At 37.1% G+C, this 12699-nt stretch overlaps 1 protein-coding gene across 1 annotated transcript in view; it reads right to left on the bottom strand.

The window, feature by feature from the left end:
- Positions 1-8943, bottom strand: part of LOC5565517 (protein diaphanous) — a 36622-nt gene extending 27679 nt beyond the window's left edge. The window contains exon 1 of the mRNA XM_021845971.1: positions 8245-8943. Within this exon, the coding sequence (XP_021701663.1) occupies positions 8245-8605 (361 nt within the window). The 5' untranslated portion in view covers positions 8606-8943. The remainder of the gene's footprint in view (positions 1-8244) is intronic.
- Positions 8944-12699: the final 3756 nt, after the last annotated feature.

Here is a 12699-nt window from a genome sequence, read left to right as displayed (position 1 = left end):
AAAATGTTCTATGAAGAAGTTGTAGTGGACCGTTTGAACTATAAGAAAAATATATACACTGAAAAAATATATCATTTATTTTCATAAAAAATTCAGAAATAAAACTTAAATTTAAAATTACTCAAAAACCCCATTTTTAATATTTTTTTCAATTTTCATCATAGAATCTTGATAGTAAACAGATGATTGGGACAAAGTTTCATGACGGAGAAATTTTTAATAAAAACGTTTTTCTAAGAACAACTTTTGGTCGATTTTCAAAATTTTAAATTTTTGTCAAAAAAATACGTTTTGATGATACAGTAAGCATTTTGAAATGATTCTAAGCCATGATGATTATATGAATAATTTCTCTAGAAGTAGCCATTTTTGAAATATATCGAGTTTAATGCAAAAAATATTATTTAAATATTAAAATCAGTGGCGACTCGTAACCTCACTTTCTACCTGTTCTACGACTCTAAAAATGACTATTTCGGCAAATTTAGATTGTAAATCAAAAAGTTAATTATTGAAATCGTCCTTTCTAACAAATCTCTACTCATTACATGCAAATTTGTTGCTGATATTCAAGAATTTCTAATCGTGGAACAGGTAGATTTGAGGTTAGGGAATCGCCACTGATTAAAATAGACCATTTTCATTAGTTATTCGCGATTCTCCATCAAGAAAAATAAGTAAGTGGAAAGAAATATGGTGTTTACTCTCGAAAACGTATTATTTTCAATGGAGAAACGCGAATAACTTATAAAAATGGCCTATTTTAATATTTAAACAATATTTTTTGCATTAAACTCGATATAACTCGAAAATGGCTACTTCTAGAGAAATTATTCATATAAACTTTATGGCTTAGAACCATTCCAAGATGCTTACTGTATCATCAGAACGTATTTTTTTTTTTTTGACAAAAATTCAAAATTTTGAAAATAGACCAAAAGTTGTTCTTAGAAAAACTTTTTTATTAAAAATTTCTCCACCATGAAACTTTCTCACAAACATCTGTTTACTGTCAAGATTCTATGGCGAAAATTGAAAAATAATAAAAAAAAGGGTTTTTGTGTAATTTAAAATTTAAGTTTTACTTTTGATTTTTTTATGAAGATAGATAAAATATTTTTTCTCATAGTCCAAACGGTTCACTACAACTTCTTCATAGAACATTTTTCTCTAAAAACAATGGTTTCGGTGTTAGAATTTTTCAAATAAGTTGCATTCAAAAATTTATAGGCCATTTTAGAAAGTTATACTTGAGTCAAAATGATATTTTTTTCTATGGAAAACACTTATTCTACCATACCAAAAACATGGTCAAAATTTAATCCAAATTGAAGATGGTCTAGTTCTGTGACTGACCGATTTGACATGGAATTCGTCAGTATATACCGCTCAATTTAATGATGCCTATGGTATCCTTAAAAATGTGCAACGCATTTTATAGTTCATACACACTTAAAAAATATTCGCGAGCTCGGCATTTCAAATTGCTGAACTCTCTCGGCATTTATACTCTTTGCTGATAAATCAGCTCAAAACTTGTCGTAACCGAGTTTCGGAAATCCATTAAACTGATATCTCGGTTAATTTGATGTTTAACCCGTAACTCGGCAACTACGCATGCCAAGCACCAACGTTTACTATCCTTTCACCGAATACAGTCTTCTAAGATCATCTTTTTACTCTGAGATTTGAACAAGCATGCTTTGAATTCATCTCAATTTTCAGGATCGTTTCCAATCTTAATTTTTTCCGATCTCAGTGAGCGGGATTTATTCTGGGATTCAATCCCAGGATGGAATCGTCATGAACAAGGATGGAAATCTAGTGATCATGATAAAACAAATGATGCATCGTGGTTGTTCTTTGTCATGCGATCATAGCAACAACGATAAGCCCTTAGTCGTCAAGCCATCACAACAAACTTCGCTCCGCGAAAAATGAATCGCTCGGCATGTGTGCTAACGATCAATTGTTCGCAAACCGAATTCATAAATTTTGGAAGATTTTCACGCTTTCACTCTGCGACATGACTTCTAGCATACCATTTTTGATCCTAAAGTCAATCGGGCATGGAATGTGAGAAAGTTTATCCGTGAATTTAAATTGATTCGCATTAATCGCAACTTTTTTGTTTTTTTGTTTTTTTTTGTATGGTATTCAGTTGGAGCTGCCTGACAGCTTAACTTGTCAAGGCTGAACCCACGGTCTGGCTTTTGCCAAGTTTCCCCTCTACCAGGACCAATACTCAGACGGACTAGGCAATGGCGCCCACATGAACACTGTTTTTTATTAGTATTGTGACGTGGTAGTTTTTGAAAAGTACCCATATTCCCTTGCTTCTGAGAAAAGGAAGCATTGTGAAAATCAGCAGCTCCATCAGAATTTGTTTGAAATAGTAATGTGGTATTAGTGTCATTACTAATACTGTTTAGTCGAAATGGTTTTGAATAATTTGTCATTCAAGTGCTATTCTGATTACTCCTGTCTTTTACGTTAGATTAGAGCAGTCTTCAAAGAGCATCCCTTTGCTCCCAGATTTAAACAAGCATGCTTTGAAATCATCTCAATGCGAGGGATCGTTTTGAATCCTGATTTTTCCAATCCCAGCGTGCGTGATTTATGCAAGGATTCAATCCCACGATTGAATCTCTCAATCTGTCATTATGCTCATAGGCAATCGAAGAGCATTTCGTGTGGAATATTTGACGTTTCGTAGGGGATTGGGACAAATAAAACCTGACTACCGAACAAGAGACATTGTAATATGGAAGGTAATGAAATTCAGCAAATAAGGAAATGGTATCATACCACTACAAATTGGGACTACTTGTAGTTATTTTCAGTCAAGGAGAAATTAATTTAGACAAAAATTCTTACGCCGGAGTTTCGTTGAATCCAGACATGTTTCAACGGAAATTCTATCAACTGCACCTGATTCATATTTTCTGTTCAAGAGCTCGGAGTTCCGTCTACATGATGAGTCATTACGTCAGGTCAGAATGTTATCAAAAATTGTTGCTAGTTTCCAAAAATTGGTCACTGGAAGCAGCTGTGCAACAAATCTTTCAGACACATTCCAAATGTATCCTGTCAGACCAAAGTTTTCATCCGATATGGAATGAAATATCAATGCTTACTCGATTCATTTACCCGGCTAACAGTTGATCAAAGATTGAATCCTGGGATTTAATCCTCTCATACAGGTGGCATGATTCATTGCATGCCTGGATTTAAACGAAAAATGCGCGTGGACTTAATCTTGCTCTGATGGTTTTAGATCTCAGCAGCTCTTGGAGTGGGATTTTTTGAAGACTGGATTAGAGTCTTAAATGTCAATTGTCGTCAAGTTTTAACAAAATTAGGCTGTTTAGTAGTAGTTCTAGTTAATTTAATTTGTTGTTGTTAAAAGTATTTATTGGTCATTACGTTCATATATCCTTGAAGAAAAAAGTCGCTTTCCTTGTCTGTTCAACAAATTTTCGAAACTAGCAAGTGTACCCTAATGATCGATCTCAGCGTCTTACTTTCCACAGTCATTTTATAGTGAATATTGAAAAGTAAAGTTACCTTAGGCTTCTATTCCACAGTCTCCTACATGATTCACTTTTCGGTGGCAAATGCAATGCTTCTCAACGCCTACTTTCTACTTGTAAATTTTGCGAAAATGAAGCTGGAATTAGATTATTTATACCGCTGTTACAAAAGAGGTACCATCAGTGCACCAGTTTCCGCTCATGTTCCAGTAGCCCGCTCACTCTGAAAAAAAGAAAAGTTTACACAACGAAAATTTGAAAACTTTAGCCGCTATACAATTCAAATCGACGAATAGAATCATACTGTGGACATTTTTTTGTGTATTTACTCAAATTACCTTACTTTTTGAACTCGTGAGCGGGCTACTGGAACATGAGCGGATACTGGTACGTTGACTTTCTTATAATGGCAATGTAAAAACCATATTAAAATAAGATTGTCGCCACTTATTTCTACTCAGTGAATCTACTAGTCATTTTTCTAAGAGTTCCTATGTATTCCCTACGTCGTATATGATAACGATGTATCTAGCTAGCTAATAGTAAGAGTGGCTACGGATCATTCTGGTTAGCAAAAGGCAAACTGAACGTCACCAATAGTATTAATGTCCACTTCGAATAGATTAATTATTTGAAATGGGCATCAATTCTATCAATGACGCAGAATGTCCGTTGGATCACATCCGAGATATTATTGCGTCTATGCCATATGAATTATGACGCGGCTTTAAGCAAAAAGTGCCAAAATGTGATACCACCACTACAGGTTACGCCTTTGGTTTCCATCATATGGGCTAATGGATTATGCCCTCCCATCGCGGCAAGGTCGCATAACCAAGGGGAGGGATTCGCATTAATCGCAACTTGTTACAATATCCGACAAACCCTTTGTCCTACGACAAACAGTTTATCAGATGCTCGATATATCTATGATTAGCGCGCGTGGTGTGGTGTTGAAATCACGTTGCTGCAAGAGCGATGGCCCTCTTGGACCGTTCAAATACCGTGTTGTTTGTCGTTAGAGCTGATTTTTTTTCCATTCTTGGTCATGAACAAAATGTCATTGTTTTTCAGCTAAGGTGGTGAGAATGTGAGATCGTGTAAACGGTTGTGTGAAAGAGCGCATGTTTGGTCGTCTACTGAATATTGTTAATCGCTATATTTAGGATTTCTTTTCAGTAATGAAAAATATTCCCCATAAACACGCATTGATTGAACCGGAACAGATAAGCTGTTATTATTTCGCTTGAAGGACGACCGATGCTGGAGAAGATCAAATGTGGCAGAAGCAGCCAATAGTTTATAAACGAACTGTCCAAGAGCAATAACCTGCTTACCAATAAGTGATTGTTAGGAATATTGCCAGTGAATTCGAATTAAATTGATACATGACAAAAGAAATTTTATACAAAATGACGACCTTGTTACATACTACTGGTGTGTATAAGTTTGATTTTTATATCGATCCTGTTCATTTGAAACCTAAGATTCTGAGTATTTAAACTTCCATTACCCCGTAGAATTTTTTGGTAAGAAGATAAATTATTATCGAGTGGTGCATTTGAAAATACAAACAACCCTTCCATATAAACCATGACAAATAAATACGAATCCTTCTTGTTATAATTTCTGCCTAAATTTAAAGTTAAGTTAGCTAAGGAAGGAAGTTGATAAAATCAATATTATTGCTACCGTAAAATCGGGTGTAATTGATCAGAAGGGTGAAATTGATCATCGTATCACACGATTTTATTTATTCGTAATGGAGCACAAATATCAATGTAAGCTGCAGTAAATAAACGTTGCTTGTCGTAACTATTGTAGAATTGTGTGTTGTAAAGTGTTTTGCGTTAAAGAATGTTTATTACTATGGAAATAACGTAAAATTTCAAAATCATGCACGGTGCAGTATTGACAAACAGCTATGAACTTCTATTTATAAGCAAGGATTTGAACATGGTATAAACCTAAAAGTTTGTGAGGATGCTTGAGATATATCCCCAAACCAGATTTCATCACCAAAACTCGTACCAATTAGCTCATATGGTTGATATAATTGAATTTCTGTTAGATATCATTGAATTCCTTAGGAAATTGCATACATTTAGGCATTTTCCGCGGAATTCTTGAAATTTGACTATTTGTTATTTATATAAATATTGCATTGTTAAGCATTTTACAAGCATATTCGGATTCAGGGAGCTCAAATTTATCATATAGAGTTGTTTTGGAAACTAACAATAATGGCATTGACAAGTGATCAATTTCACCCCGAAATGAGATCCTCTGATTTTTTATTTTAGAGGTATTTGTTAACACTAAAATGACATTTGTTAGAAAATTTCGGTGCATAAGTCGATGAGACTTACCTTCGTACTTGTTTTCCTGCATTTAGTTGTTTGGCATTGTTTACATTATAGAAAACAGACTAGAAAAACCGTAAAAAATGATCAATTTCACCCGAAATTACGGTACACATTTTTTTGTTTATAATGGTCGCCTTTATCACGTTATTGTGACTGTCGTTATTTTAACCATTTAATTTTCTTTCTCCATTAAGACACTAAGTCATATGGAGGTAAATTGTATTGATATAACTTGTATGATTGCCACCTGCTCCGAAAATACGAATCCCAAGCTTCATAAGCATTGTAATAGTGACATTTGTGTGGATTGAGGAAGCAGAATTCCCTGTAAAAGAAAAACAAATGAATCAAAGCATTCAAATGGTCGCAACTATAATCTCGAAGACATGAAACACTGCACCGAATACAATCCAATTCCCTTAAGACAGTCCCAACAGTAATGTGAAAATTGTGAAGAACAAAACTATAATGATCCTTTGTGGACAAATACAAATATTATCAAACGGATCAGAAGCATGAGCACACAGGATGCTCAATTGGATTGTCAAAGACAATTTTTCTTGTTTGAAAATCAAGGGTTACTCGATTTATGTTAATAATCTCAATTACTCAAGGATTGATTCCTGGGATTCAATCCTCTCATACAAGACGCAGCTATTCAGCAAGACCAAGCTGAGGGTCGTGGGTTCGAATCCCACCGGTCGAGGATCTTTTCGGGTTGGAAATTTTCTCGACTTCCCAGGGCATAGAGTATCTTCGTACCTGCCACACGATATACGCATGCAAAAATGGTCATTGGCATAGTAAGCTCTCAGTTAATAACTGTGGAAGTGCTCATAAAAACACTAAGCTGAGAAGCAGGCTCTGTCCCAGTGGGGACGTAACGCCAGAAAAGAAGAAGAAGATACAAGACGCATGATTCAATGCATGCCTGGATTGGAATATAACAATCGCACGCAATTGATCTTGATCTGTGAGTTTTAAATCTCAGCAGCTCTTGGAGTGTGATTTTTTGAAGACTGGACCGAATACAGTTGTCGGAAGAGCCGACATATCGGTTTCCCAATAAGATTACTGAAATTCTCAGTATTTTGTTCTACCGCCACATTGTTTTGTCTTATGTAAACGAAAACATTCACCGGTATTAGGTTTACCATTAAAAAGTATAAAAATGTTGTGATTTGGTTGCGAAAACATTAATAATTCAGAAACGTGATTATAGAGGCTTGCACCAAATTATACGTAAGAATTGTACCTATAGGTACATTTGTATATTTTATTTTAAAAGACAATAACTTGTTCTTCTATCGCATCCGGAACAGACAATTCAATTGGATATCAAAGTGAAGATGCATCATTTGAAGTCTATGAAATGGCATATTAACGAACTACACCATTGGCCGCTTCCTTCTGAAATACCAAGGACACTAGGATACTTAGAAGACACGGTTACCAAAAAAAAATAAAAGATGTAAAATCAGTAGCTCAGAAAAGATTGTTTTGATTTTTTTGCTGATATTTCAGTTTTGAGCATACCGAGATTGTCAGTTTTCATCAGTAGTTGAACACATAAACGCAAACCGAATTAGTCAGTTTCAATTTGTAAACCGAGATCAATGCCAAGCGGTCGGCTGTGCGGATCTCGGTTTCAGAAAGCCGAGATTCGGCATTTAATTCTAAGTGAGAGCTGGGTATCCAGCTTTACAGCCCAAGTAGACAAATCGTTTAGAGTATCTTGCAACGGTCTTTGCCGATCAACCACCCCTGGTTCTTTTACAGAAACAATGGTGCCATCTGCAAGCTATCTTAGCGAACAATTTTTCACGAGACCATTATCGATTCTACATAAAAATTAAAAAGCAGAAACCTTTACATGTTAGTTACCTAACTTGAAGCCATGTCAAAGATTGAAGCAGTCAATTCATAAATTATTTGAGATTTAAAACAACATCAAACAATAGCTCCCCATATTCAAGCTTCGCCAAGATGACGAATCATCTACAAGGACCAACCCATTAACGTTACCGTACCGTCACTGTCACCGATCAAGGTTCCGAGTTTCGCGCGATCAACAGGAGTAATGAACGGCAAACGATAAAATTCTTTCTGTATTCGTTTCCGCGTATTCTTCCTATTAAACCCTCACTTCTCTCACATCCCCTCCAAATCATCACTCGTGACACACACAGAAGTCCTACCCTCCGCAACTATCCTCCCCTAGCTACGTACCTTACGTTTCTAACCCACTTGTTGAAGACCGTCAAAAAAAATCCCTTCGTAACGTACCAAAACAAAAACAAATAATCCTCCCCCGCGATTTTTCCTCATTCACCGAAACCCCTTACCTTTCATGTGCATCAGAATCATTTTCCGCTTCTCGTCCAGCGGTTTCAGCAGCAGCGGATCCCGTTTATCCTTCGGAATATTCATGTCCTCGAGAATCTCGAGAAACTTCTGATTCACTTCCGCCTCCGTCATCCGCTTGACTGCGTTACTGATCTCCTCCAGATTGACCAGATCGGATTCCGTTCCGGATAGCGGGCGGCCCCCATTGATGCTGCCTCCGTGGCCACTAACACCCCCTCCCCCCAGCCCGCCACTTCCCCCATAACTGCTAGAACCGCCACGGCCTCCCTTTTTGTGCGGTCGGCCAAAGAACAACGTATCCAGCAAGCCACCCGATTTCGCACGGTCATGTTTCGACATTTTGCAGCTTAGCCCGAGGGCCGGAAATATCACCGCGCGGACAAGCGCCTCACCGAGCACCAGAAGCGGAAACCCGCGGGAAGATTTTCACGATCACGATTCGATAAAATGCAAATAAATTTCCCGTAGTAGTACGCGACCAGCAACGATTGACATCATTTCACTCGACTCTCTCGACTACTACTTTGTCACTTTTGACATTCTGGAAAACAGGTTCGCAGCTCACGAAAAGCACTCTCTTTTTCTCTGTGCGTTGCTGTGGATTTGGATATGAATGAATGACTGCTGGATGATGCGCGAGCTTCGCGTTCCGTTCCGTCGTTCGTTTCGCGAATCAGTTTTGAAAAACATTCCACTCTCGACTCTCTCGCGGACGCGAAGATGTCAACGGTAGGGGTGGGATTCAGATTGAAACGTCGTTCCATTTTCGAACAGTTAGCAACACGGAAAAATATTTTTACCTAATTTTTGAGTTTACTTAACCCAAAATTAAGTAGGGTAGGTGTACCAGTTATGGACATAATGGTTCCCTATTTCGCCACACGTGATAAATTATTTGTTTCAAATTTTTTGGTCATTTTGTGTGTTGAAGTTGTTAGGCATCAAATATATCTTGATGTTAAAACATTCAAAAGTATTCAAAATGTGAAAGCATTTGAAATATCACATATGGCCAAATAGGGAACCACTATAGCCATAACTGGTACACTTTCCCTATATCGATTATAGTTTCAACCCAAAATCTCTCGGTTTTCTCTTTCTCCCACACGAATGTTGTCAAAAATAGAGAGAGCTGCATCTACCCAATGGGGGTACTTTGGCCCAATAAGCCAAATTTGGGTAAATGCAACTTTTCTTATCTTCTTCTTCTTTATGGCGTTACGTCCCAACTGGGACAAAGCCTGCTTCTCAGATTATTGTTCTTATGAGCACTTCCACAGTTTTTAACTGAGAGCTTTCTTTGCCGAATGACCATTTTTGCATGTGTATATCGTGTGGCAGGTACGAATATACTCTATGCCCTGGGAATCGATAAAATTTCCTTTACGAAAAGATCCTCGATCAGCGGGATTCGAACCCACGACCCTCAGCTTGGTCATGCTGAATAGCTGCGCGTTTACCGCTACGGCTATTTGGGCCCCAACTTTTCTTATGTTTGGGTCGAAAGAACTCAATTTTGCGTTAAATCAACCCAAAATTGAGTATATCTTTTCTAATGGAATTAAAGCCAAACTACCTAGTGGGGACCTTGGAAATTTAGCCAAAATTGAATTATTGGGCTCAACTACGGAATTGGGTTGAAACAACCCAAAATTGAGTTGAATTCCGTCTCCGTGTATGCTCTTTTTCCAAAGGGAAAAATTGCAATCCTAGAAAATCGCTACAATTGCCCATATTGACCACAACCATATACAACCATATCTATAGAATTACGTATACCATGATTAATAACAATATCAAGCGTTTGCTAGAATAAGGGCGTAAGTCGTATGATCGATTTCTCTTCATCGATCCTCTCTTCTGTGAATAAAGGTTACAGGATGCAAGTTTGTTGTCAATTTACCAAAGTTGTCAAAAAAAGAGAGAGCTCGATCAACCCAAGGGGGGTAGTTTGGCCCAATAAGCCAAATTGTGGTAAAATCTCGCATACTCTGAGATAACGCCCTAAAAGCCATAGGTAGCCACGTGTGTAGCTTGTTGTTTCTCAGCAAAAGAAAGAATACGCATCCAAACCAACTTCACGGGCAGGTAGATAATGATCCTTTCTTCCCCATAGCGTTGTTAAATAGCATGAAAATCCATTAAAATGCTCAGAAACAACGAGCTACACACATGGTTACCAATGGCTTTTAGGGCGAGATCAGAAGTTATGCGAGAAATGCATTATTCTCAAACTTGGGTTGAATGAACTCAATTTTGCGTTGAATCAAACCAATTTTAAGTAAATATTTCATATGGCTTTAAAGGCAAAGTACCTCATGGAGGCCTTGTAAACTTAGCCATATTTAGGTTATAGGCTAATATTTTCAAAGCTGAACGATCACTTCGACATCTGGTGGCTAGTAGGAGAACCGTCATAAAAGAGGTTGGGTTGAGAACGCACCGTGTGCAGCATAGGAAAGAGCACACATATTACACTTTTTCTCGGAATAGTTATGTTGTAGACGAACAAAGAGCATTGAAAAACATGATAAACTTGTTTTCCTTCGAAAATGTACAGATCCGGTCAGTGCTCATGTACGATTAGTGGGATAAAATTGGAAAATTGGTGTTTGGCTACATAGGTTATAAACTTCCGGATTCTTTGTTTGTGGTTAAATTTGTTATGAAATCACGCGTATCGCAAGAATAAAGGGTCGAAATGATTATGCCAATGGAAAATAGTTTAATAATTGGCTTGTTTAGGGGTATCCTGTTTTTTACAAATTCTGATTCTACGTTAAAAGCTGAGCCAGAATCCAAAGTTTCAAAATTTTCCGAGCCCGGGAACTATTTTTAAAACACGTCTGAACTTAGTATGGAAATTGCGTTTGAATCACCCCTCGGCATATTTTACTTCGGGACGAGCTGTCATTATGTAAATTTGAATGGCATTGAGTCGACGGATTGAAATCTTTTTCAATCATTTAGTTTATCAAAATTAAGGTAGTAAAGCGCAATAAAATCGTGTTACACTTACAAAAATGTGCTCTTTCGATCAAGCTACAAAAAACCGTGTATTTTTCATCACTAAACAACCCAATTAATTGATTCTGAGCTAAATTTTGGGTCAAAAAATTGAATTTTGGACGTAAACAAACATTTTCAATGACATTTCTCCCCTTCTTCCCTAGCGACCTCTATGATGGTGGCGCATTAAATTTGCCTATTGGACTCAACTAAGATTTTGCGTTGAAACAACTCACACGGTGGTTTGCGAATATCCTTTAATGGGTAAAAATTCACCCATTTCCGCTAGAAGTGCCTCTCCACATTTAATGAGTAAACACGGTTTACTCTTTAAGGGCACATTCATAAATTTCATAACGCTGAAGGGGTGGTTGGGTGTCGTTAAGTTGTTACAGTCCATACAAAATTTGAAAAATATTCATACAAAATGCGTCACGAGGGAATGGGTGAAATTTGTGAATAAACCCTAACGGGTAAATGCGGTTTCTGTCAATGGATGGGTATTTTTTACCCTTTGTGGAGGTGTCGAGTGTTTTATAAAATGGGTAAAAAATACCCTTTTTGGCAACCATATTTTGCTGAGCGTTTCGATATAATGCATACAAGGTAATTTTATCATGTTAAATAATATTAAGCAATAATTTATCCCGTTTTTATTAATCTCTACATTTGATTACATTTAAGTGTTGACATTCAAAGGCACAGGTCAGTGAATGTTGCTTCCAGCTTCTTTACAAGTTCGTCCTTTTTTCGGTCGGAGATCTGGAAAAATGCAAGAAATTCGAAATAATTGTAATACATTTTTGATATTTCTATATGATTATGATATTCGCTAACAGTATTATATTTACTTGCGCGTACTTGTCGTCCTGGAAGATGATAATATTATATTCAACGGCTCGACTTGACTCTTCCGCCCACTGAAGGTGGTCGCGCAGGATTCCAACTAATTTTTCACCCATTAATGAGTAAAATTTTACCCGATTTTACATTGTATACGAGTTAAAATAATGAGTATTTTTTTACCCTTTTCATGATTGTGAAATTCCTCCATTTTATGACAGACTAGTGGTCCCGGCAATCTTCGTCTTGCCATCAAGTAGGCTGTTGAAAACCGCTATGAATCGTCCCAAACAAAATGACAGTTCCGTTCAGTCCCGTTTTTCCTACTCTCCCGGTGCACATCCTGGAACTTTTACACACACAAACACGTCGGAACCTTTGACGAACAAAATGGAGAAAGAATCATCCAAATGCGTTGCCCCGTTCGTGAGCCATTTCGTGACATACAAACACCATTCAATTTTTATTTATATATAGATAGATAGATATGATTACTATTCGATAATAGGTATTTTTTTACCCATTAAAGGGTATTCGCAAACCACCGTGCAGGTTTGAGTAGATCTGCGTTGTAGTGTACG

The sequence above is a fragment of the Aedes aegypti genome, chromosome 2, assembly GCF_002204515.2.
Source record: "Aedes aegypti strain LVP_AGWG chromosome 2, AaegL5.0 Primary Assembly, whole genome shotgun sequence".
Taxonomy (NCBI): Eukaryota; Metazoa; Arthropoda; class Insecta; order Diptera; family Culicidae; genus Aedes; species Aedes aegypti.
The sequence above is the reverse complement of the archived record's forward strand: the minus strand, read 5'-3'. Positions and strand labels throughout refer to the sequence as shown.